Genomic DNA, 27597 nt, shown 5'->3' with positions numbered 1-27597 from the left:
GTTAATTAGCTAAGCTTATGACACGATTCATACGACATTCATGCCATTTCACACTACTCGCAGTTATACTGATAACTAAACTGATGGATTCCAACTATAGCCGACCGCTGTGGCCGTGCGGTTCTAAGCGCTACAGTCTGGAACTGCGTGACCGCTACGGTCGCAGGTTCGAATCCTGCCTCGGGCATGGATGTGTGTGCTGTCCTTAGGTTAGTTAGGTTTAAGTAGTTCTAAGTTCTAGGGGACTGACGACCACATATGTTAAGTCCCATAGTGCTCAGAGCCATTTGAACCATTTTTGATTCCAACTATGTCGTTATTTAACTATAGCCCCGTCGGAGTATTCGGTATTCGCTTGCGAAAAATAACTTGACAGTTATTAATAACCGTTAAAATAACGGTTATTAAAGAATAACTGGAACTGTGATAATGGTTACTCTAGAATAACCGTTTGGCCCACCTCTAGTATGACCTACAGTATTACTTCGAAACAAATATTCTATATCGTCAGATGGTGACTATTGGCCACAGCTGTCAAATAGGAGTTACCGGCGGGAAAGCATGAAGAGTCACAGGTTAAAGATATATCTGTTCGTGCAGATCTGTTTTGATGGCATATCTATTATGCGTAATATCTTTGCAGTGTCATGTAGCTACAGAGTGAAATTAAAAAAGTGTAGGCAGCCTTTGTCCATAAACCAAAAAAATGTCGCAGACAAATTCAGGAGATGACAGTTTCGATTTCTTGTTTAAAATAGTTTTGATTGGTGATTGTGGTACGGGAAAGACATGTGTAGTTCAGAGATTCAAATCTGGAACTTTTATAGAAAGACATGGAAGTACTATAGGTGTAGATTTTTCTATGAAAACTGTGATTGTGGATGGGAAAAAAGTGAAGGTGAGTGTGAGACATCTGTAGGAAGAGTGGTGTATCTATTAAACAGTGATCATTATTAGTATATAACCAGTGTTAGAACTAATGTAGTTCTTGCTTTTGAATATCGCTATAATTGATAATAATTCATGAAAGACATTCATTGAAGTGTTATATTACGGTTGAAAGCCTACGACATTGTAACTTATAACGTCACAAGTCGGCTGAAAGAAAACATCTCAAGGGATCTCAAACTCCTGTCATAGTGAAGTATGTGTTGCTTGTTATAGGCCTACATTAAATAAATTTTCAATTGTTGGTTATTGCTTGTGCTGTATATTTGTTTCCAGCCGTGTTAGACAGGAATAAGTAAAGCGTGATGATATTCATCAAAATTTTTATGTTATCCTTGTAATTCCTTATGAATTTAACAAGTTTTGGTTGCCAAACGTCATGTATTATTATCACAGCATATTTAGTAGAATTAGCACCTCACTCTTACAATTGTACACTGATTAACTTAATGAAGATGCGAGCTAGTCGGATCTCTCCGTTCTCATGGCTTTTCCTGATGTATTACACACTGAGCTTCCATGCAATCATAGAGATTGGTTGTTGAGACTCTTTAGTTCACTTTAATTTTAGTGGCGATTTTGCAGCAGCCGGCCTGTGTGGCTAAGCAGTTTTAGGTGCTTCAGTCTGGAAGCACATGACTGCTTCGGTTGCAGTTTCGAATCCTGCCTTGGACATGGGTGTGTGTGATGTTCTTAGGTTAGTTAGGTTTAAGTAGTTCTTAAGTTCTAGGGGACTGATGACCTCAGCTGTTGAGTCCTGTTGTGCTCAGAGCCAGTACAGCCATTTGATTTTCCAGTCTTAATACCTCTGCCATCAGGATGTCTTTGAAAACAGGCCCAGATAATTCATGCCCAACAGCTAACTTGCTGCAAGGAATATCCTGTAGCCGTGGCCCTGCAGCCCTATAATCTTGTTATGAGGGAGGACAACATGAAAGTTGTTTAATGGGAGCTAGTGAGCAACATGAGACATGGGTATATTCATCTGTGTGTGACTAATGTTACGTAGATGACATCTAGCTGTCTTATATTTCAGGCATAGAAAGTCGGTTGCTAGTTCTGTTTATAATATATCTTTTATTTGTTGTGAGGGATGATGGTCAAGATTGTGTTGTCTGCTAGAATTGTGTATGTATATTCCCTACTGACTTTCGCCAGTAACTGTGTCCTGACAATGTTTTTATATATACATTGCCCATTCCAGAGCTACATTTATTATATTAATCAGAATTCCAATTTTTCCACAAGTATGATAGTTTCAAGTTTTGAGTATGGTTTAAAGGTGTTAGTAATGGTGATGCTGACCCAAAATTCCCTATTCCCTTAAAGGTCCCATTAGTTTAGATTTTCCCCCACATATTTTCATGTTAGTGATGTTAACCATTGACCTTTTGTGAAACCTTGTACTTCCACTACGTTAATGACATCCTAGTTCTGTTGGAACCGTATCTTGTAGCTAAATAATTCCATTTCATGACACAGACCCTTTCTTTCTTATATTCACTCAGTGTGCTTGATGTCAGAGTGTAATTAGTATCTAATACTTATCTCTTAGGAACCAGTTTCAAATGTGTCTTGTTTATGCTACTGTGTGTTCTGCAATTTTGAATTGAATCAAGTAACTTTACTACTTTGTTGTAACTATACTTCTTTATTGTATTATTTGTAACTAACCTCTGCTTTATTTTTCCTTAATTCTAATTTGATGCTTAGTAATGAGTTTGTTCCATTCAGCTTTTCTATTGCTCTTTACATTCCGCTTCAAGGGTTAGTTTCTGTAGGTGTAGTACACCTTTACTGACATGCAAAAAGTCAAAAGAATAAGTAAGCTAATGTTTATTTGACCTAAAAGATTAATAGTAGTTACAATAAGCTGCGATGGTGAAAGGACTCTACTGAAAAAGAGTGGAGTAGTGGTTAGTATTCCGTACTCACAGTCGGGAGAAAAAATGTTTAAATCCTTGTCTGACCATCTTCACTACATAGTTTTTCCTCTGGGCATGAGGCAGCCTGCTATGAGTCAGATGGCTTCCTGTGTTGTTGTGTGGCATCAAGTAGTAGTGCATCATCGGTCATACTGCCGGTATAGGTGGGGTGGGTTATTAATAACAAATTTCTTAAGTGAATACATGTATTGTGAAGGTACTGTATACATACCTAGTTCCTTAAATAAGTGCCTGCAAGGTGATCTTGGGTGGTGCAATAAATACTTTTCCTCTTAATGATGAATTGCCCCAAAATATAAGGCCATATGAAAGCACCGAATGAAAATAGGCATAATACACTAATTTACTGATATGTTTATCACCAAAATTTACTATAAACTTAATAGCATAAGTAGCTGACCCTAACTGTTTCATCAAATCAATGTATTTCTTCCAATTCAACTTCTAATCAATGCACACACACAGAAATTTTGAACATTCTGCCTTAGTTACATAGGCCCCCTACTTCCGTTCATAGTCTATATTTATCAATCGTGTTATGCCATTTACTGTTCAGCATTGTATGTACTGTGTTTTCTCAAACTTTAGTGAGAGTCTGTTTGCAGAGAAACACTTAATAATTTTCTGAAAGACATTATCTACTATTTCCATAGATAATTCTTGTTTATTGAGTGTGATTACTATACTTGTATCATCAGCTAAAAGAATTAGCTTTTCATCTTCATGAATATAGAGTGGCAGGTCATTAATATAAACGAAGAACAATAAGGGACCCAATACTGAACACTGTGGGACACCATTCTTGATATTTCCCCAGTTAATTATAAAATATTGACTGTCCATACAGTGCTAAAAAGTATTTGTTGGTGATTGCATCATTCACCATCTATCACTAATGGCCACTTCATTCACAAGATCCAACATGTATAAAATAACATTCTTCAAAGAGATGAAATTTTAAAAGTACAGTATCTTTTTTTATCTGTGAAATGATTTTGATGAAAGAAAGCCTGTCTCTTGCCCCAACTAGGCACAAATTACCTGTGAGAACCACACAAATTCCTTAGTAGTTTTTGGAGATTATCATATTCAAATAGGCAGACATGATGGTTTTAGTTTTATTATTAGTGCAGTCTAGCTGTTTCCTGTGGCTGCACTCACATATCAGTAATTTTTGATGAAGAGTGATAGAGGGTAAATAAGCTACTGTATGTGCAATAACATCAAGATCCCTGTCTGTCCAGGTTAAGCATAGCTTGTGATGTGCATCCCATTCCCAACACCCCCACCCGCATGCTGTCTCAAGTCACAAGCACAGTGCATCGCTATGTGCAGTGTTGTTGAGCAGTGCATACTTGCCATGGGCAAGTGTGTGCATCTATGAATCGTGCTATTGAAGTAGCTATACAGCATGCACATTAAGCAACAAATAGTGTAGAAGTATTGAGCATTGTATGCATTACTTTCAGTCATATCATATAGCACATATAACCCTATGAAAGCATTTTCACAACAATGATAAATACCAAAAGTCAAAGAGTAAATAGCTTTTTCGGAGAGTAAATATTTTTCCTTAGTTCACATAATTTTTTCCAAATCAATAAGTAACTTGTATTACACACTTTCGAAATTAGACTGTGTTCTTTGTCAGGGTTCAAGCTATGTCCATACCAAATTTCATTTAAATCTGTTCAGCAGGTTAGTCATGAAAATATAATAGTTACTTTCGCATTCACAATATTAGTGTGGATTAACTTCCAGCTTTCACCAACTGCGACATGGTCGCGTAAACAAACAGTGATCCAAAACTGTCAAATGTTTTTTTATTTCAGTCTTTGATCACAATATGAATCCTGTAGACGATGACCGGTTTCAGTCCGTAATGACCATCCTCGGATCTTTTTTACACTGTGTCCTAAAGTGATTAGGCCATAATGTCATTATGGTCTAATCACTTTAGGACATGGTGTAAAAAAGATCTGAGGATGGTCATTACGGACTGAAACTGGTCATCATCTAAAGATTTCATATTGTGATCAAAGACTGAAATAAAAAACATTAAATTTCCAGCTAAAATGCATTTTTTCCATCATGCAATTTTGATGAACTAAAGCCTATATGGTGTCCCAAGCTATGCAAAGTTATCTGTGAAAACTATATAAAAGACATTAACATGTTCAGATCGACAGGTACGAGTTTTATCTAAAACTTTATATCACAATGTCTATTTTGATAAACTGAAGTCTATATGGTGCGCTGAGCTATGCTCAAGTTACCTGCAAAAGCCCTATGAAAATTCGTCCTAGTAGTTTTGGGGAAGTGTGTTCAAACAGCTACAACAGTTTTACAGATTTATTATTACTACAGATAGCTTATAGGGATGTGATGATAGGCCATATTATTTTTCTGTCTAGGAAATGTTCTCAAGTATTTGGGTTACCTTTAAAGCAAAATTATATTTAGAGCTGTTCTACTTAAGCCCAGCTTCTTGCAAAATACGAATGACTGAGATTTCCCTTGCTGTATTATTTTGTTGCTACTGTGGTGATATCGACTAGGTAGTTTTTGTAGTGTGGGATATGGTAATCTGTCTGCTCCACAAATCTCAGAAAAATATCTGGAGCACTATTAATCCATATTGGAAGTTGCTGATGATATTGATTTAGGTCGCACACTCTACTGACAACAGTATGTTGTTTGGAAGTGTCCCTAAATGGCAGCTGTAGATATGCATCTGCTAAATCTATCTTCATAACAGACTGTACCTGTAAGATTAGTTAGCAGCCTTACAGGCCAAGAAATTGGTTAACAGTGGTCATGGTCTTAAAAGTTCCCACATGTACGAATTTTGCAGTGCTTCCTGATGACAGTGTGGTAGCCCATTGCCTGGACTTGATTGTTACTAATGTGCTGGGCTCATCTCTACATTTCTTAGCATGAAAGGAATCTACTGTGGGCAGTTGTTTGTTTTTGTATCTATCTTCAGTGTAATGTGAGTCTGTTTTTTTTTCGGGGGGGGGGGGGGGGGGGATCGGTCAGGCTATCTAGGCTACCTGGAAAAAGGTTCAAATATGAATGTCATAATGGTTCCAAGTCATGAAATGGTATGAACTGGCTACCAGTATTACTGACAAGGAGAAGTCCCCATTGGAGGGATCAACTTTTCGAAACAGACTATACAGCGATGAGTGTCAAAGTTCAAGGAATCACACCCTGCTGCCATTCACTCTGGTGGGCCTTCGTTTAAGAAGTTTGCTTAATGCTTTGTATGTTTACCAATAGTAACAATTGTCAGACGGGTTGCGTAGCAGAATGGTTAAGGTACCTACCTCATATAGAAAAGGTTGTCAGTTTGAATATTGTCAGGTGCATTGATTAATTTTTTTCAAGTCTTTATTGAAATGATGATCATTATTTTTATTCAGGTAATTGGTTTCAATGCATTTTTTAAAAATTGTTACTCCTTTGTCACATCATCTTAATCAATGCTTTAACATCATCAGTTGCTCTTTTTTTTCCCTGTCATTTTCTTGGAATCTTTGTGCAGGTGAATTAATTATTTTTGTTTATATATCATAATATTTAAAGCAAAAATGCCAATCTGCCAGTTTAAAAAAAGCTAACAAAGCAATCTATTTATGTTGATTGTGCAATGGTGTCAAAAATGTATTTTTCATTACAAGATGTGTGTCTTTTTGGATGACAATTGTCATTGAAAGCAGGTATTATAAGTAAAATAAAATTCAAGCAAAAAAAAAAAAAAAATTAATCATATGGCTTTCAATGTGACGCCACTTCGGCGACCTGCAGTCGATTAGGATGATAGGATGATGATGATGATGATGATGACAGCACAACATCCAGTCCTTGGGCGGAGAAAATTCACCGACCCGGGCGCAGGGGATTGACAATCCGTCACGCTGACCATTCAGCTACTGGGGGCGGACAAAATGAGAAATACAAGTAATGAATGCAGCAAAATGGACAAAAATGGAAGTAATTAAATTGAAATTAAAAACACATAACAATAATCAAAATTAAATGAACAAGGATTCTAACTGGAAAAAAATTGATAGAAAGAGAAATTAGAACAAATGGTGTATTTCATATGGTGACTAATACAATCTGACAGGGGAATAGGAAAACACACACTTAAGCTAATTAATTGAATAAAAGGAATGGCCTGAGTAATTTCGGTAAAGATTAAAAAATAAAAAATTTTGAAGCACCTGACAAGATTCAAACCCACAACCTCGTATATGTGCTGTCATTACCTTAACCACTAAGCTATGCAACCAGTCTGTAAAATGTTACTCTTATTTGAAGCTACAAATCATCACATGAAATTCAGATTTTTTCCCATCCATTACTCACAAGCAAGGACCTACCGGGATGAGTGGGGTTGACTTGCGACTGGAGCCTTTCGAATTAGCCGTGTGAACAGCTGACTCGTGGAGGTTGGTGTCCCTCCAGTGCAGATCAGGTGCCAATAATAGCTTGCCCGTTATGCTACAGAAATTTGCAGCTTTCCTAAGTATTTGAACTACCGTCTCCTCTTTCCAAACACGGAATTCCATCTCTGGTAACAGTGGCCCAGATCAGTGATAATAGTCGCAATCTTCATCCGGTCCCTCCTCTCTGAATTCCAGTTGTTTCCTCCACCACCTGCCCGCCGGGCCCACTCATGTTCACCTCCATGGTGCATCCCTTGGCCACATCTTTGTGTTGACCTATCACAAGGTCCGAAAGACTCACTTCACCCAAAGGCCCTCTGTCACCAATATTTCTATACTTCTGTGCTTTGTGCATCTTGGGGCTCAGAAATGGGCTATACTGATGGCTTGATGATTGCTGGTCACATAGGTTTTGCTTACACTCATGCCAGACACACTCAAGTGAAGTGTGCCCCTTGCTGGATGGCTGTAGGTTTTCATTTTAAAGTTGGTAGCCATATCTCATATGCTTGAGCATATTCTTTCCTGCTCCGGTGAGTCCTTTCTCATCTGTAGACACTCCTTGAGGAGTTCGCAAGCTCTCAATCACTGTTTCCCTTGCCATTCCTTGGTTATGGCTTTCCAAGATTCCCTGTATGCCCTTGAACAATATGGACACTCAGTGACCTTTGTCAGGATCCTGGGCCATGTTGGGCTCCTGGAGAATGAACTCTCTGATAGCCTGGCAAAACTTGCTACCAGTAAGCCAACTCTTGAGATCGATATTTTGGAAACAGACCTCCAATTTGTATTATGCTGTCAAGTTTTAGGGATCGGGCTCATTCTGACTTCACCAAATTAACTATGGATGATAAAAGAGACCTTGAAGCTGTGGAGGTCCTCCATGCAGGCCTCTCGCAAGGACTCTACTGTCCCTTGCCGGGTCCACGTCGGCTATACTGAGCTGGCTTATGGCTCTCTCCTCCATCATGAGGACCCACCCCACTGTTGTTGTGGTTCCCGTCTGACAGTGGTCCACATTGTGCTGAATTGCTCCAACCTAGACATCCTGTGGCAGACTCTTAATCTCCCTGACTCGGTGTTCGGAGACGATGCCTCAGCGACTGACTTAGTTTAACATTTCATTTGTGAAGGACGCTTTTACTACTCTCTTTAAGGGAGAGCTGCTGAACCTTATCAGCCCATTGAGGGGTTGGCAGAACACTGTTGCCGCCTCTTCCCAGACCGGGCTGTGGATGTCTAGGCTCAGTGGTCCACCCTACCCTTGTCCTACCCGCTCTTCGAATGGGGGAAAGAAGTACAGTAGAAGAAGAATGGGTAGCTCTGAGGGATGAAGTAGTGAAGGCAGCAGAGGATCAAGTAGGTAAAAAGATGAGGGCTAGTAGAACTCATTGAGTAACAGAAGAAATATTGAATTTAATTGATGAAAGGAGAAAATATAAAAATTTAGTAAATGAAGCAGGCAAAAAGGAATACAAACAACTCAAAAATGGGATCATCAGGAAGTGCAAAATGGCTAAGCAGGGATGGCTAGAGGATAAATGCAAGGATGTAGAGGCTTATCTCACGAGGGGTAAGATAGATACTGCCTACAGGAAAATTAGAGATACCTTTGGAGAAAAGAGAACCACTTGTATGAATATCAAGAGCTCAGATGGAAACCCAATTCTAACCAAATAAGGGAAAGCAGAAAGGTGGAAGGAGTATATAGAGAGTCTATACAAGGGCGATGTACTTGAGGACAATATTATGGAAATGGAAGAGAATGTAGATGAAGATGAAATGGGAGATACAATACTGCGTGAAGAGTTTGACAGAGCACTGAAAGACCTGAGTCGAAACAAGGCCCCGGGAGTAGACAACATTCCATTAGAACTACTGATGGCCTTGAGAGAACCAGTCCTGACAAAACTCTACCATCTGGTGAGTAAGATGTATGAGACAGGCGAAATACCCTCAGACTTCAAGAAGAATTTAATAATTCCTATCCCAAAGAAAGCAGGTGTTGACAGATGTGAAAATTACCGAACTATCAGTTAAATAAGTCACAGCTGCAAAATACTAACACTAATTCTTTACAGACGAATGGAAAAACTGGTAGAAGCCAACCTCGGGGAAGATCAGTTTGGATTCCGTAGAAATATTGGAACACGTGAGGCAGTACTGACCTTAAGACTTATCTTAGAAGAAAGATTAAGGAAAGTCAAACCTACATTTCCAGCATTTGTAGACTTAGAGAAAGCTTTTGACAATGTTGACTGGAATACTCTCTTTCAAATTCTAAAGGTGGTAAGGGTAAAATACAGGGAGCGAAAGGCTATTTACAATTTGTACAGAAACCAGATGACAGTTACAAGAGTTGAGGGGCATGAAAGGGAAGCAGTGGTTGGGAAGGGAGTGAGACAGGGTTGTAGCCTATCCCCGATGTTATCCAATCTGTATATTGAGCAAGCAGTAAAGAAAACAAAAGAAAAATTCGGAGTAAGTATTAAAATCCATTGAGAAGAAATAAAAACTTTGAGGTTCGCCGATGACATTGTAATTCTGTCAGAGACAGCAAAGGACTTGGAAGAGCAGTTGAATGGAATGGATAATGTCTTGAAAGGAGGATATAAGATGAACATCAACAAAAGCAAAATGAGAATAATGAAATGTAGTAGAGTTAAATCGGACGATGCTGAGGGAATTCGATTAGGAAATGAGACGCTTAAAGTAGTAAAGGAGTTTTGCTATTTGAGGAGCAAAATAACTGATGATGGTCGAAGTAGAGAAGATATAGAATGTAGACTGGCAATGGCAAGGAAAGCGTTTCTGAAGAAGAGAAATTTGCTAACATCGAGTGTAGATTTAAGTGTAAGGAAGTCGCTTCTGAAAGTATTCGTATGGAGTGTTGCCATGTATGGAAGTGAAACATGGACAATAAATATTTTGGACAGGAAGAGAATAGAAGCTTTTGAAATGTGGTGCTACAGAAAAATGCTGAAGATTAGATGGGTAGATCACATAACTAATGAGGAGGTATTGAATAGAATTGGGGAGAAGAGGAGTTTGTGGCACAATTTGACAAGAAGAAGGGACCGGTTGGTAAGACATGTTCTGAGGCATCAAGGGATCACAAATTTAGCATTGGAGGGTAAAATCGTAGAGGGAGACCAAGAGATGAATACCCTAAGCAGATTCAGGGGGATGTAGGTTGCAGTAGGTACTGGGAGATGAAGAAACTTGCACAGGATAGGGTAGCATGGATAGCTGCATCAAACCAGTCTCAGGACTGAAGACCACAACAACAACAACAACAACAACAGCATGAAGATATTGTAGCAATGTTTCTGTAACGATAGAAACGTTGCACCATGTGCCCAATAATAAGGAAAATGTAAAGGCCATTTCTAGCTGAAGAATAACTACCCTTTCATTGGTGCACCTATATGCAGATAAGAAAAGATCTTTCCATTTTTCAGTTCTCTCTTTCTCTTGGTTTTGGTGAAGGATCACTTTCCAAGTCTAATATCCTTGCTTCTGTCCCGGTAACTTTTAAATAGAGATCTGTTAATTTTAATTTTTCTACATTCATATTTTATGTTTAGGCATATTCAGACAATGGAATTTTTCACAGGTTATGTAAATATTTGTATTTTTACAGCTCCAGATCTGGGATACAGCAGGTCAGGAAAGATTTAGGACAATAACACAGAGTTATTATCGCTCAGCGAATGGTGTTATAATTGGTAAGAATTCATGTAATTTAAAGAATTTTCTTATGATTTTGTGTTTTAAAAACAAAATGAGTAAGTAAGTTAATATACATTGTTGTGAATTTGCTTTCTGTGTTTGCTACCAGTTTCAACATGTTAATGTAATAAAATTTGGAAAGTTACCTTATGAGTATTGTCAATATCTGTGTTTGTTCCAAATATAATGTTCTGCATGTATGATTCATGTTTTTATTTAGCTGTTTATTCCATTTTGTGTATTTTAGTTTATGATATAACCAAGCGATCATCATTTCTTAGCCTGCAAAGGTGGATAGAAGAAGTTCGAAGATACACGGCTTCAAATGTGATGTTGGTACTGGTTGGTAAGTACTGCTCAAGTATTGATAAATAAACAGCTGATCATTTTGTTCTCTTTTTGTGTGTTATTAAGTTTGATAACAGGTAGAGTAATTGAAAAATAGGTACAAAACAATTTTGCTCTACACGATTGCCTAGTCATTTTATCAAAATTATATTGAAACTGAGTGACTTCACTGATCAGTTTAATTGTCCTGGTTGCCACAAGTTCTGTAAATCAAAGAATATCAGGGAATTTCAAATGTATCAGGGGAATAAAAAGAAACTTGGAAAATAAAACACTGGAAAAATCTCATTTTTATCTCAGTGGATGAAATGGTTTGTTTACTGAGAGTCATGCATCATTGCTGGCTTTGCACCGCTTCCCTACTCCCTCATTATTAGTCCTTCTCCCCTTCATACCACTCCCCTCAGCTTGCAGTCAGTGCTGCCACCACTTAGGCCACTAGCCTTGCAGCTGCCGATAAGAGGCAGGGAGGCTTGAGTAGTAGTTTTTTTTTATTTATTTATTTTTTTATCTGATTCTCAGAGATTGTTGATGCAGTGGCTGGAGACGGTGATCATGTGTGTGCTGTGTCTGAGTGATAGCGTAAATGTGTGTGTGCTCTCATTTTCTGACAGAGGCTATGGCCAAAAATTTAATTGTGAGTGTGTTGTTGTCTTTTCTACATGCTTGTCTGCAGCTCAGAGATCATCTTTATGGTGAGTTGCTACCTATCCTGATTAGTACTGATTCTCAGAGTGTTTGTGCAACTTTTCTGTTTGCATATTGATCATGGCAGCCTCATTTCATCAAAATGATGTCTGTGACAAATGAAAGCTGGCCACACGAATGGACTTCCACATTGGGCTAAAAGCACGGGCCATTTCTGTAGATATCTCTTAACAGATTGGGCATGCCGATCTGAAGCCCATAGTTTCCCACTAATGTGCAAACCCTGCCCATTATAACTAGTCTCAGCAATCTATCCGAAGGCTGGGTCTGTTTGCGTGCAGCATAATGCGGTGGATTTTCATGGTTTGTCCATGGATCTGGGACTGCAGCGCTCCTTGGCAGGCCAGAGACCACAGGTGATGGATTTCAGGAATTGCATCTGTCTCACCACAAGTGCATTGTACAGTGTGGCATTTTATAGACATTTCATTTATTCTTGTACATTTTGGCACCTCGAAAGTAGGTTATTTATTAGCAAGTGTGGGCGATAAGAAGAAAAAAATTGTGGCAGTTGCTGACAGTTTGCACGCTATGTACTCATATATTTCGTGAAAGAAAAATCACACAGAACCTGTAAAATTAATGATGATGTAAATAAAACAGAAAGAAACTTCCACATGGGAAAAATATATTAAAAACAAAGATTCCAAGACTTACCAAGCGGGAAAGCGCCGGCAGACAGGCACATGAACAAAACACACAAACACACACACACACACACAGAATTACGAGCTTTCGCAACTGGCAGTTGCTTCGTCAGGAAGGAAGGAAGGAGAGGGAAAAATGAAAGGATGTGGGTTTTAAGGGAGAGGGTAAGGAGTCATTCCAATCCCGGGAGCGGAAAGACTTCCCTTAGGGGAAAAAAAGGACAGGTGTACACTCGCGCACACACACACACACACACACATATCCATCCGCACATACACAGCGGATGGATATGTGTGTGTGTGTGTGTGTGTGTGTGTGTGTGTGTGTGTGTGTGTGTGTGTGTGTGTGTGTGCGAGTGTACACCTGTCCTTTTTTTCCCCTAAGGGGAGTCTTTCCGCTCCCGGGATTGGAATGACTCCTTACCCTCTCCCTTAAAACCCACATCCTTCCATTTTTCCCTCTCCTTCCTTCCTTCCTGACGAAGCAACTGCCAGTTGCGAAAGCTCGTAATTCTGTGTGTGTGTTTGTGTGTTTTGTTCATGTGCCTGTCTGCCGGCACTTTCCCGCTTGGTAAGTCTTGGAATCTTTGTTTTTAATAGAACCTGTAAAATAATAGACGTAACACAGTGGGGAATAACAATAATGAACATAGTAATACCAAATTTTTATTGGCAGTCGTCTATAGTGTTGGCTTACACAACACTCCTTTCAAAATGTCGACATTTTTTGAGGTTATTTCTGAAATCAGTGAAGGTATTTTAAATCTGTCTTATGGCTCCAAGGCTGTAGAAGCATGTGTAACTAGGAGAAAGATAGAAGTCGCCTGTCAAAAAATTAGAGAGACCTTGGGAGAAATAAGAAGCAGCTGTATAAATATCAAAAGTCCATGTGACAAGCCTTTACTAGTCGAAGAAGGGTAAGTTCCAAGGTGGAGTGAATGTATAGAGAGATTGTATAAGGGAAACAAACTTCAAGCCAGTGTGATAGAAAGGGAAGAAGTAGGTGAAGATGAAAAATATGATACTACAAGAATTATTTGATGGACTCTGAAAGTCTTAAGTGGAAACATTCCCTCTGGAGTGGACAAGAATATTAGTTATTGAGATCCTTGGGAGAGCTAACTCTGACAAAATTATTCCACTTGATGTGCAAGATGTGAAACATGTGAAATACCTTCAGACTTCTACAAGAATATAATAATTTCAATTAAAGACAAGAAAGGTGTTGACAGGTGTGAATATTAATTGACAAGAGTTTAATAAGCCCTGGTTGCAGGATACTGAGTCGTCGAATTATGTACAGAAGAATGGAAGAACTAGTAGAGGCCAACCTTGGGGAGTATCAGTTTGGTTTCTGCAGAAAAGGAGGAACATGTTAGGCAGTAATGACCCTTTGATTTACCTTACAAGATTGTTGAAGAAGAGCGAATTTACTTTTGTAGTATTTATAGATGCCAGCCGGTGTGGCCGAGCGGTTCTAGGCGCCTTAGTCTGGAACCGTGCGACCGCTACGGTCGCAGGTTCGATTCCTGCCTTGGGCATGGATGTGTGTGATGTCCTTAGGTTAGTTAGGTTTAAGTAGTTCTAAGTTCTAGGGGTCTGATAACCTCAGATGTTAAGTCCCATAGTGCTCAGAGCCATTGTTGAAGTATTTGTAGATTTAAATAAAGCTTTTGATATTGTTGACTGTAAGACACTATTTGAAATTTTGAAGGTAGCAGTGCTAAAATATGGGAAGCAAAAGGTTATTTACAACTTTTACAGGAACCAGACTGCGGGTACAAGCTAAAAGTTCAGGGAGAAGAAATATAAACTTTGAGGTTTGCTGATGAAATTGTAATTGTGCCAAAGAACAGCTGAACATAATAGACAGTGTCTTGAAAAAGGTTATAAAATGAGCCCCAACAAACGTAAAACAATTGTAATGGAATGTTGTCAGCTAAATGAGACAATACTGAGAGAACTAGATTATAAAATGATACACTGAAAGTAATAGATGAGTTTTCCCATTTTGGGAACAAAATAACTGATGATGATGGGAGATAAGAGGGTATAATATACGTACTTGCAATAGCAAGGAAAGAGTGTCTGAAAAAGAGGAATTTGTTAATATCTAATATAAATGTGAGTGTTAAGAAGTATTTTTGAAGGTGGGTGTCTGGAGTGTAACATTTTACGGAAGTGGAATGCAGATGATAAGTAGTTCAGACGAGGTGACAAAACAATTTTTTGAAATGTTTTCCTACAGAAGAATGAAGACTGGATGGGTAGATTCAGTGACTAATGAGAAGAGGCTGACTCAGATTGTACAGAAACTAAAAGTATCGCATTAAAGTATATTGTTGCCCATCACAAAGGCAGGTATTTTTGCTTTGTAATAACAATATTACGAAAGGGGTAGATTGTTACCATATAGAGAAGACTCTTGAGTCGGATAGAGGTGCAGCAAAAAGACTGCTACACATTTTATCTTTCAGCAAAAATTCTTCCTCTGAAATAGAAAATACGCACACATTCACACAAGCACAATTCACACACAGATCACTGTCTCTGGTTGCAGTGACCATACTGAGTCGTAACTGTGCAAGATGGGGGCAACAACCTGGTGGTAGAGGTAAGGTGGTGTGAGGTGAGGATAGCAGGGTAGGGTGGGAGAATTTGTAATGCAATTTGTGGGAGTGTACAGGGACATCATGGGGTTAGGGTAGCAGTTGGAGGTTTAAGGGGAAGGATGAAAAGGAGAGATACTGAAGGTGGAAAGGACTAGCAGGTGCATTGGTGGAGTTGAAGACCGTGTTGTGTTAGAGTGGGAGCAGAGAGGGAGATAGTTAAGTGGAAGAGAGGGACTAGTGAAGGTTGATGCCAGGGGATTTACCAGGACATATGATGTAGTGCAAGGGGAGTTCCCAATTGTGCATTTCAGGAAAGCTGGTGTTCGTAGGGAGGATGCAAATGGCGCAGGCTTTGAAGCAATTGTTGAAGTGGAGCAGATTGTGTTGGGCAGCATATTCAGCAACTGGGTGGTCCAGCTGTCTCTTGGCCACAGTTTGTCAGTAGCCATTCATGTGGACAGACAGCTTGTTAGTCACGATGCTCATGTAGAAAGCAGCACTTCTCGCCTCTCTTTGTCAGATTCGTGCGTGGCTACCACATGACCCCCAGCCTTTGCAGCATTTTTTCCTTTCTGTGTTGCATATCTATCCTCTTATTATTCTTTTTCCCCTCACTTGGGGAACATGTCTGGGATGTAATTGGGAATGCTATGCGTTGTCTGTCGCGGACATACAAAGAGTCTCACCTTTGTTTTTCGCTCCCTTTTCCTTTCCTTGTTTCCCTTCTCCTCTCATTCCCCTGCTTCGGCATGTTTCTCTTTCCCTTCTTCCTCCCTGTGCGTTCCTGAAGACGAGCCTACACATCTGACGGGTAACAGGTGACTGGGCAGTGCATAATTCCCAACCCCGGGTCGACAGGTAGGGTCCACACGTACTCCCTGGTACAAGTCAGGCCCAGGGAGTGGCGATTGCCTGAGCTGCAACATTCCCAAATTGCCGATTGGTCCATCTGTCAGATGTTTGGAAGGTGTGACCTGAGGTGTGAACAGTCATCTAAGGTGGGTGCTCCCCATTGTGAAGGAATCCCCCAGTTGGAAGAAGCACACTATCGGAGATGCTGGCAATCATGGGAATTTTTTCACAATGAGTTAATCATCTTCCCAATCAACAACTACGTAACGTAAATGTAATAGGGTTAATGATTCAAAGCCCCTTCCCACTGCACCACATACTGAAGACTGTCAGTCCTTCACCATGGTAAATCCATTTATTATTCAGAAAGGTGTTGATGCAGTTGCTAGTCCTGTGAAATCCTCCTCTCATTTATGGAATGGCACTTTGCTTTTGGAGACTCTCTGCACTGATTCTCAACAACTGCTTGCTGCCTCGCTTCTCCACAGCTACAGTGTTCGTGTTGAGGCCCATAGAACTTTGGATTCTTCCTGTGATGTAATTTATGCTAGTCTGCTCGGCAGTCTAACCAAGGCTAAGATCTAATCTTACCTCTCAGATCAGCATGTCACCGCCGTCCGTTGTGTAATGGAAAAGGTAGATTCCTCCTTAGTGCCTTCCCGCACTCTTTTCCTCACCTTTGATAGTGTTTCTGCTGTCCAAGATCAAAGCAGGCTATGAAATTATCACAGTCCGGCCATACATTCTGAACCTGATGCGCTGCAACCAGTGTAATCGTTTCACCCACAGTGGAACATCTTGTCGACACACAGCCAAATGTGTAACCTGTGGTACGGATACACACGAGGGCCATTGTCCGCCTCCTTCTCCCCGCTGTATCAACTGCAATGGTGGCCGTGCCACCTTCTCTAGGGGTTATCCCATGTATCTTGATGAGCGGGCTGTCCAAGAGATTCGGGTAAAGGAAAAAGTGCCTTACCCAGTAGCTCGCAAGTTCCTTGCTAGTCACAAACCCTCTGTTCTGGCACCTATAGTTCTGTTCTTGTTACCTCTCGCTCTATGAAGGACATGGCCACGCAGACGTGCAACCTCAAATTCAGCTCTGAGGTTGTGAAATCGCCCAGTGTCAAGGTAGCATCGTCATCCTCCCGTACCGCTGTGCAACAAACGTTATATAGCTGCACTTTACTGGCTTACGAGTGACAGGCTCGATAAAGTCACTGAAATTACGGGAACCGACATTATGAACAAAACACAAATGAAACAATGGCTGATGCAAACATGGCAGGAAGAGCAGGATGCATCCGACAAGGGTCGCTGATTACACTCTTTCTTTCCTGATGTACACGAATGACAAAACTGAAACATGTCAACCCAAGCTGGGGGGTGGTCCATTTCCTGACAGGCCATGGGCCGTATCCGGTACATTAAAACCATATGGGACTAACTAACAATGAAGTATGCAGAGAAACTGGGACACCAGAACATGTCACACTGCTGTGCAACACGCTAGCACAAGTGAGACCTATACAGAATGACAATGACATCGCCAAAATAATACTTAATCCCGATGACTGGAACACAATAAATAGCATAACCAATATTGTATTGAACACTGTGCACAAAGAATACAAGTGCCAAAACCCATATGGAAGGAGGCGTAGACAAGCACAAACAACACAACAAACCACATGGAAGGACACAAACATGACCACAGATTCCGAAAATGAGGAAGGAACACTACATTAACATGACTCAGAAGGTATCAACTTGTAAGGGACCAAAATCCACAATGCATGACACAGCATGCCACAACACAGTCGCCAACAACACAACAATCATAAAACAAACAAACACTGGCACCACATACTAAGACTGTAGTAATAAGATAATGTCACTCGAGAGGAGAAGACTCGAAGAACTTTTATTCAGAGGCTCCTCCTCCCCAGTGACATCCTGCATAGTGTTTAATGTACACTACACACAAACAGTAATGTATTACTTGTCTTATTGTGTGCAGACAGAAGTATATTCTCTTTTCTATTCAAAGCTACAACAATGAATTTTACATATATTATAAATGTATTAAGTTATTTAAGGAATAATGCATTCAAGTAGCAATGAACTATATTCTATTTCTACTAACAAGTTAGAAACATAATTGTATTTCTCATGTGAAGCTAAAATTAATGTATTTCGTGTATAAAGTGCTCAATCACCATTTAATCTGTATACATTAGCACAAACCATTTCAAGTGAGAATACCTCGAGGTTGTATCGAGACCTTGTCATCTGAAATAGGTAGAAATAGGCCATTATTAACCTACATGTTACTCAGACTTTATTACACATCCAAATACAGCGTATCACTTCCCTCTACATACTACAAATTATTATCACCACTCTCATTGTGTTACATTTTCTTTTTTTTTTTTCTTTGACATTTGCATTATATAAATTATATCCTCATCAACTAGGTAGTAACAAATTATATGGAACCATTTTAACAGTTGTTAAGCATTCAATTCGCTGTAACCTCAGAGAAATCTTTATGTATTATGTTCTCTATATTATAAAAAACAGCATTAACAACTGTATACCAATAAGATGGTAACAATTGAGAAGTCTTTGCTGTTAAATTCAGAAGCATCTGACCCACCTTCAATTTCAAAGTGGTGGGTTACTCTGTACAGTTAATGAAATGTGCAACAAACTGTCAACCTAGGCAGGAAAGGACAGGAGGAGTACTCCTGTGAAGAGTTCCTCCATCTCTCCAGCCAAACAACACCCGAGTCTTCCTGTAACAGGAAAGGCTCGAAGAAATCCGTCGAAGGCAAACAGTCTTCTTAGCCAACTTTAAGATCCTGCTTGACGGTGTCGCCATGTGGTACCTTAGCACGGCCGGCCTGTCTCTGTCTCACCAGTGCGCCCCACCAACCGTTTTTCAGCGTTGGACTCCACGGACTGACTGCACAAGCAAGTTGATGCTGCTGTGGACCCCATGGAGCAGGATCCTCCTGCTTCTGTGCCCTGTAGTAGCGACTCTACACCGGCTGTCACTCGGTGGCCGCCGAGTTGACACCCCTACTTCAAGGTGTTCGGTCCCACACAGAGGATTTACAGGTGCTTTTAGCATTGCAGTATCCCTTTGTACTCTGCCTTCAGGAAACGAAATTGCACCCTCGTAACCTCTTCGAGCTTTCACATTATTTACCGATTCATTTTGATCTTCCCCTTGAGCTCGGCATTCCGTCTCGTGAGGGTGTCGTGCTGACCTTCATAGTCAGTCCATCTCCCTGACTACTGGTCTTCAAGCTGTTGCAGTTCGTCTTTTCCTTCCCTGCCTGACTTTTTCCCTCTTTACCATTTAGGCACTTCATTCAGTTGATGTCACCAGGGCAGCCTTCTTTCACCTTATTGGGCAGCCACTTCCCTCGTTTTTGCTACTCAGTGGCTTCAATGCACATCATCCCCTTTGGGGTTCTCCCAGGACCTGTCAGAGAGGTGCTCTCTTGGCTGACCTTCTTAACCAACTTAACCTCTTCTGCCTTAACGCTGGAGCAACCACTTTCCTTTCCGACTCCTTACACACCTATTCACATTTGGACCTGTCCTTTTGCACTGTCCAGCTCGCCCATTGTCTTGAATGGTCCATTCTTCCTGACACCTATTGAGCGACCATTTCCCGTGTGCTCTCCGTTTGCTGACTCCTACCCCATCTGCGTGCAACCCCAAATAGCAGCTTACTATGGCTGACTGGCAGCGTTACTCCTCCCTGGCAACCTTCGAAGAAAAAGATTTCCCCAGTTATGATGACCAGGTGCACTATCTCACCAACATTATCCTTACTGCTGCAGTATGTTCCATTCCTCACAGTTCCTCTTTACCACACCGTGTCCCAGTCCCCCAGTGGCTCTCTGGGACCAAGATCCATTTACCCATTTCAAGCCTCACAGGAGCAAATGATGTTATCGTGGACCCTGTTGCTATCTTCAACACCTTGGGCCACCATTTTGCGGAAGTTTTGAGCTCTTCCCACTATCAGCCTGCCTTCCTCCATTGGAAACTAGTGGATGAGGCTTGGGTGACACCCTTCTCTTCTCTGAATTGAGAGTGCTACAATGCCGCCTTTACTATGAGGGAGCTCGATCCGTGATCATGCTATCAGTTCATCCTGATCCTCTGCCCCAGGGCTGAACCCGTCCACATTCAGATGTTGTAGCACCTTTCTCTTGTAGGCAAGCACTTTATGCTTAAAGTACAACTGCATCTGGGGAGAGGGCACATTTCCCAGACACTGGTGTGAAGCCACCATGATATTCATACCTAAGCCCGATAAGGACAAGAACCTTCTAGCTACTGCCCCACCTCTCTTAACAGTTGCGCATGCAAGGCGGTGGAACATATGATTTATACGCAGCTGGTATTGTGGCCAGAGTCTCGCGGTTTTTTGACGAATGCAGTGTGGATTTCAAGCAAGGTGTTCTGCAGTTGACCATCTCGTTACTTTGTCCACACACGTCATGAATGGTTTTCTGCTGACTACGGCCATGTTTTTCGATTTGGAGAGAGCCTATGACACCTGGTGGAGAACTGGTATCCTCCGTACTCTTTATATGTGGGGCTTCCGTGGCCACCTTCCCTGTTTCCTTCAGGCATTTTTATGAGATTGAGTTTTCAAGGTGCGTGTGGGTTCTGCCTTGACGGACACCTTTATCCAAGAAAATGGTGTGCCTCAGGATTCCGTCCTGAGTGTTGTCCTCTTTACTATCGTCATTAAGCCTGTCATGGCCTGTCTCCCACTGGGCATCTCTGGCTCACTTTTTGTTAACGATTTGGCCACCTATTGCAGTTCTCAATGGACCTGTCTCACTGCCAAGGGAACCTCCCCATCGCACCCCCTCAGATTTAGTTACAAGTTGGCACACTGGACAGGCCTTGAAAAACTGAACATAGGTCAATCAAGAAAACAGGAAGAAGTTGTGTGGAACTATGAAAAAAATAAGCAAAATATACAAACTGAGTAGTCCATGTGCAAGATAAGGCAACAGTGTGAGCTCAGGAGTGCCGTGGTCCCGTGGTTAGCGTGAGCAGCTGTGGAACGGGAGGTCCTTGGTTCAAGTCTTCCTTCGAGTGAAAAGTTTAATTTTTTATTTTAAGACAATTATTAAATGTCTGTCCATCAGTCCGATGCGAGGTAAAAACATATGATTTGACAGACCACAGGGAAAACTCTTCGACTGTGAAACTGTTGCATTCATTTGTTGCAGTTTCTGTGACAAACTCTTCTGTTTTCATCACTTTTTTGGGAGTGATTATCACATCTACGAGAATACCTAAATTGGGCAAGGTAGAAGAATCTTTTTACCCGTTCGCCAAGTGTACAAGTTATGTAGGTCGACAACATATTCTTGTCATGTGACGCACATGCCGTCACCAGTGTCGTATAGAATATATCAGATGTGTTTTCCTGTGGAGGAATCGGTTGACCTATGACCGTGCGATCAAATGTTTTTGGTTCCCATTGGAGAGGCACATCCTTTCGTCTACTAATCGCACAGTTTTGCGGTTCAGTCGCAAAACACTGACACTAAACTTACTACAGTGAACAGAGAAGTCAATGAACGAACGGACAGATCATAACTTTGCTAAAATAAAGAATGTAAACTTTTCACTCGAGAGAAGACTTGAACTAAGGACCTCTCTTTCCGCAGCTGCTCACGCTAACCACGGGACCACAGCGCTCCTGAGCTCACACTATCCTTGATGTTGCCTATCTTACGCATGGACTACTCAGTTTGTATATTTTGCTTTTTTTTTTTTTTTTCAGAATTCCACGCAACTTCTTCCTGTTTTCTCTATTGATATGTGTTCAGTTTCTCAAGGCGTATCCACTGTGCCAACTTATAACTAAACCTGAGGGAAGTGCGATGGGGAGGTTCCCTTGTGAGTAGCATCTTCAGCGGTGTCTTGATTGTCTTTACTCCTGGAGCATCAACAATGGCTTTTGCTTTTCCACTGACAAAACCATCTGTATGAATTTCTGGCAATGCAAGTAGTTTCTCCCACCATCTTTACATCTTGGGCCTGTTGACCTTACGTTCGTCAAACCTACGAAAATCCTGGGGCTCATGCTCGCTGTACGCGGTTCCTGAATGACCTACATGTCGTCAGTGGTATTTCCTGGTGGAATGCCGATCAAACCACCCTCCTCTGTTTATACTCATGGTTTGTTCATTCGAAATTCGACTATTGGTGCTTTGTTTATGTCAACACTATCCACCATCGTGGCATCCGTTTGGCCATGGGCGCCTTTTACATCAGCCCGGTTGAGTGTCTGTATGCTGAAGCTGCTGAACTACCCATGTCCTACTGCAGTGACTTTCTCCCCAGCAGATATGCATGCCGTTTGTCTGCCATTCGTGGCCACCCATCCTATGCCTCCTTTTCTGATTCCTTTGATAGTCAGTATGGGGCTCGTCCTTCTTCTCTGTTACCTCCTGGAATCTGCTTTCTGCACTTGCTACGGCAGCTTAACTTCACGCTACCTGCACCTTTCCTGGTGTGTGTGAACACTTCATCACCTTCACTTCGTGAAGTGGCCAATGTTAACCTTGGCCTTCATTCACTTCCTAAGGACACGACTCCAGCCTCAGTCTTATCACCTTCAGCTTCAGGACCTTCGCATGGAACTTCGCGATAATACCTTTGTATACACTGATGGCTCTCGGACTGACCATGGAGTCGGGTGTTCCTTCGCCATGGGCACCCGTGTCTTTTGATACCGGCTTCTGGCACACTCCTCAGTATTTACAGCCAAGCTCTTCACTTTGTATCAGGACATGAAGTACATCCGGAGACACAGCCTTTTCAGTTGTGTCCTCTGCTCAGACTCACTCAGCGTCCTTCAAAGTCTATGTGTGCTATACACCACCCATCCCTTACTGCAGTGGGTCCAGGAAACTGTCAGCTTCTCACTCTTGGTGGAGCCAGTGTGATGATTCTGTGGTTTCCTGGTCATGTCGGTCTGCCAGGAAACGAGGCTGCTGACACTGCTGCCAGAGCTGCAGTCCTCGTACCTCCACCCGAGTACATATAGTCCCTCCGATGACCTCTGTGTCCCTTTGGCATTGCCAATGGTTCTCCCTTCACAGGAATAAGCTCCAGCTTATTAAGCCTCTACCAGTGGCTTGGACTACCTCCTCTCGGCCCTCCCAGCGGGAGGAGGTTATTTTAACTCAGCTGCGTATTAGGCACTGCCTTTTTAGCCATTGTCATTTGCTAAGTGGCCCTACCCGACCACTTTATACACATAACCACTCAAGTTTTAACTGTCTGTCATTTCCTGATGGAGTGTTCATTTTTTAACCTTTTATGTTCCCATTTGGGTTTGCTGTCTGAGTTATCGGCTGTTTTAGCAAATGTTGTGTGGGCTGTATGGTGTCTTTTAGCCCTTTTCCACATGCCTGTTTTTAGCTGTCTTCTATTCTGTCAATCGGGACTGACATACAGTCTTTTTGAAAAAAATTCCTCTCTGTCTGCGTGTTCCATAGTTTTGACTTGGCCGCATATGACCCCAATTGTTTTTGTGCCCTAAAGCAAAACAAAACAAAAACCAAACCAGTGGTTGCAGCTTAGTTTATATATCACATGACTGCTTTCACAGGCAGCTGCGCCTTTGATAGTATAGAATATGCCAGTGACTGGACTGGAGTAGAAGGTGGTGGGGAGATGTATGGTACAGGTTTTGCACCTCGGTCTTGGCCTATGATCCGTGGGGCAAGGAGTTGCGGGCAGGAGTTTAAGTAAGGATGGGCAAAGATATTGTGTAGGTTTGGTGGGCAGCAGAATCCCACTGTGGGAGGGGTGTGAAGGATTGTGAGTAGGAAACTTCTCATTTCAGGCCGCAACTGGAGGTAATTGAAACCCTGTTAGAAAATGTGATTCAGTTGCTCCAATCGTGGCTGGCACTAAGTCACAAGGGGTGTGGTAGGTGACTGGAGAGACAAGACATGAGAGATCTGTTTCTGTGTAAGGTTGGGTGGGTAATTATTGTCTGTGAAGGCCTCTGAGAGATTTTTGGTGTATTTGGAGAGGGACTGCTCACAACTGTAGATGTGACGATGGCATGTGGCTAGGCTGTATGAAAGGGCCTTCTTCATATGGAATTGACGGCAGGTGTCAAAGTGAAGGCAGTGTTGGCAGTTGGTAAGTTTAATATGGTTGGGGTATTGATGTAGCCATCCTTGGGTTGGAGGTCCGAATCGAGGAAGGTGGCTAATTGGGTTGAGGAAGATCAGGTGAAGTGAATGGGGCAGAAGACGTTGAGGTTCTGAAGGAATGTCGACAAGGTGTCCTGACCCTCGGTCCAGATCACGAAGATATCATCAGTGAATCTGAACAAGGTGAGGGGCTGGGAAACTGGGTAGTTAGGAAAGATTCCTGTAGATGGCTCAAGGATAGTTAGGACAGGATGGTGCCATGAGGGTTGCCATTGCTGTATCACAGATTGGCTTGTAGGTTATGGAGAAGTAGTTGTGGGTGAGGATTTAGTTGATGCAGCTGACCAGGAAGGAGGTTGTAGGTTTGAAGACAGACAGTCGTTGCGAAGGGTAGTGTTCAGTAGTGGCATTGTGCCATTCTTCAAGGATGCATGTACTAGTTTTGATGATTGAAAATGGGACAGTAGTCTGAAAATGTTGTCAGTACACTATCTGCACAACCCCAAATAAATTAAACAAATAATTTGATTAAAATTGGAGCTATAGTGCTCAGAAAACAATGTGCAAAATATCATATTTGGTAGTTATGTATATTTCATCACCATCTTAACAAACTGGAAACACAGCGTATAATATTCAGTCCTTTCTGAGTAGTTATGGCACTGTTGGTTGCATTATGGCTAGTATGTGGTTACTCATGGTGTTCAGAACAAAGAACGCTACACTCCTGTTGAGGATTCTGGTATCAGTGGCCAAAATGCCAAAAATGTTGGGTTATTTGGCATCGCAGAAGTCCCAGAAGGCAATTGCCCTCAGTGGGGGCATCAGTGCTAGGAACTATTCTTCAAATATCCATAGTGCAGAATTTTCTGCATGTCGATAGTGATCACAGGTGTTAAGTAAGATAGGCCTTCTCTCCAGTTTTTGCTATTGTTGTTATTATCTCTATTTCGCTATTTATCATTTGTGATTGGTACATCATTTATGTCTTTCTTTTGATTTTTACTTTTAAATGTATTTTCTCAAGCATTTGATATGGATACGTGTAGTCGATTTATCTCAGTATTTACACACTTTTATGAGAGCTGCTGATAATGTATACAAGGTATTTGCTACATTAATTTATCATCATTTTGTGTATATTTTCTATGTCAACAGGAAACAAGTGTGATATGGAAAGCTTGAGGGAGGTAGAATTTGCTGAAGCAGAGGCCATGTGTGAATATATTCCTGAGATACTCTTTGTCTTGGAGGCATCTGCAAAAGATAATACAAATATTGATGATGCATTTATGTGTCTCGCTACAGAACTGAAGGTCAGTAATAGATTACATGTTGTTTTTGAAAACTTTTTGGGTGTTTTAATAACATGAGTAAGTATCCAATACATAGCCGCAAAAGTGTTTCGTCAGGACTAAATTAAATTCAAATAATAATAATTGGTAGATCAGAGGTTTTTTTTAAGAAAAAGAAAACCTCTGACAAATTGTAATATAACACGATGGGTCCAACAGGTTTTAACAATAATGCAGGAGCTATATTGTTGTGCTATTATTACAAATGAGGAAATTGTACTGAACAAGTAAGCAGTGATCAAGTACCATATTCAGTTTGGCAGTAATATCAGTGTGTAAGTCCTTGCTATAGAACATTGAATACTGTTAACAGTGTGGCCATCACAACAGGCTATACATTTAACGTTCCAACTAGTTCTTTTCAAGACCATTCTTGATTCTCCTCCAAGTGCCTCCATCTCTGCTCTGTCTCTGAGCTTGCTGATAAGTTGGCCATAATGAGTCCCACATGCAAACTGTACTGCTGCTTGTTTGCCAGTCAGTTAACAACTGTTACAAGAAATTAATTAAATCACCACAGCTTGTGTGTTCTTCCCTGTGTCTTGCCAGGTGTTTACATTGGTGAATGAGTTGTGTACCAGTTGTGTACTTCCAGCTTCTGGTGATGTAGAGATTCTAAGATAGTGAAACCTCCTGCCAGTTTCTCTGGGCATCAGCCTATGCCGGTTTGTGTAAAGGACACAAGCAAATGCAAAATTGAAACTTTTATTGTTTCTAATGTTTATCCCTCATATTTCCTGAACAATGAAACATCAGCAGAAGTCTTTTTCTCAGTTGCTATATCTAAATTACATATTCATTTTATCAAAAGGATAGTTGCTACTCATCTTATAGCGGAGATGCTGACTCGCAGACAGGCACAACAAAAAGACTGTCACGCAATAAGCTTTTGGCCAACAAGGCCTTTGTCAAAAATAGATGACAGACACGCACACACTACCACAGCCTCTGTCAACTGAAGTCACACTACGAGCAGCTTCAGCGCCTGATGGAAGAGGCAAATGGGTGGGAGAAAGGAGGCTTGGGTGGGCAGGGGGAGGGATAGCAGGGCAAGGGCGGGGGACAGTGACGTGCTTCTGGGGAGCATGCAGGGATGAGATGGAGAGAGGGTAGGGCAGCTGACTGCAGTCAGGAGGTTAGAGGGTGGGGGCAAAATTGGGAGGAGGGGGTGGCGGAAAAGGAGAGAAGTAGAAAGACTGGGTGCGTTGGTGGGAAAATGGCTGTGTAGTGCTAGAATAGGAACAGGGAATTCTGGATGGGTGAGGACAATGATTAATGAAGGTTGATGCCAGGAGGGTTACAGGAAGATACGATATATTGCAGGGAGAGTTCTCACCTGTGCAATTCAGGTAATCTGGTATTGGTTGGAAGGATCCATATGGCACAGGCTGTGAAGCAATCATTGAAACAAAGAATGTCGTGTTTGGCGGCATGTTTGCCATCCCCCTGGGGTCCGGGGGCTAGAAGAGGCCCGAGGTATTCCTGCCTGTAGTAAGAGGTGACTAAAAGGAGTTTCACACCTTTCGGCCTTTATATGATGGTCCCCTGTAGGATTTGACCTCCATTCTTCAAAATTTTCCCGAAGATCGAGCCAATTAGGGAAGGGCGCCTACATGGTGCATCGTGTCCATCATGCATCGAGATCTGTAGCCCACTTTCTCATCGTTGCATTGCAGTCCTACCCATTCTCCTTCTCTTAGGCAAGGACACCTTCCTGGGTGCGTTTTCCACCACGCACTATGCAATGTCGCTTTCTGTGTTGACGATGACCAT

General features: G+C 41.5%; 1 protein-coding gene across 1 annotated transcript in view; it reads left to right on the top strand.

The window, feature by feature from the left end:
- The first annotated feature begins 614 nt into the window (after nt 1-614).
- Nucleotides 615-27597, top strand: part of LOC126272896 (ras-related protein Rab-43) — a 50937-nt gene continuing 23954 nt past the window's right edge. The window contains exons 1-4 of the mRNA XM_049976152.1: nt 615-898; nt 10992-11076; nt 11328-11426; nt 25628-25785. Of these exons, the coding sequence (XP_049832109.1) occupies nt 707-898; nt 10992-11076; nt 11328-11426; nt 25628-25785 (534 nt within the window). The 5' untranslated portion in view covers nt 615-706. The remainder of the gene's footprint in view (nt 899-10991; nt 11077-11327; nt 11427-25627; nt 25786-27597) is intronic.

The sequence above is a fragment of the Schistocerca gregaria genome, chromosome 5, assembly GCF_023897955.1.
Source record: "Schistocerca gregaria isolate iqSchGreg1 chromosome 5, iqSchGreg1.2, whole genome shotgun sequence".
In the NCBI taxonomy this organism is placed as follows: domain Eukaryota; kingdom Metazoa; phylum Arthropoda; class Insecta; order Orthoptera; family Acrididae; genus Schistocerca; species Schistocerca gregaria.
Note: the sequence above shows the minus strand (reverse complement) of the source record. Positions and strands in the feature narration are given on the sequence as shown.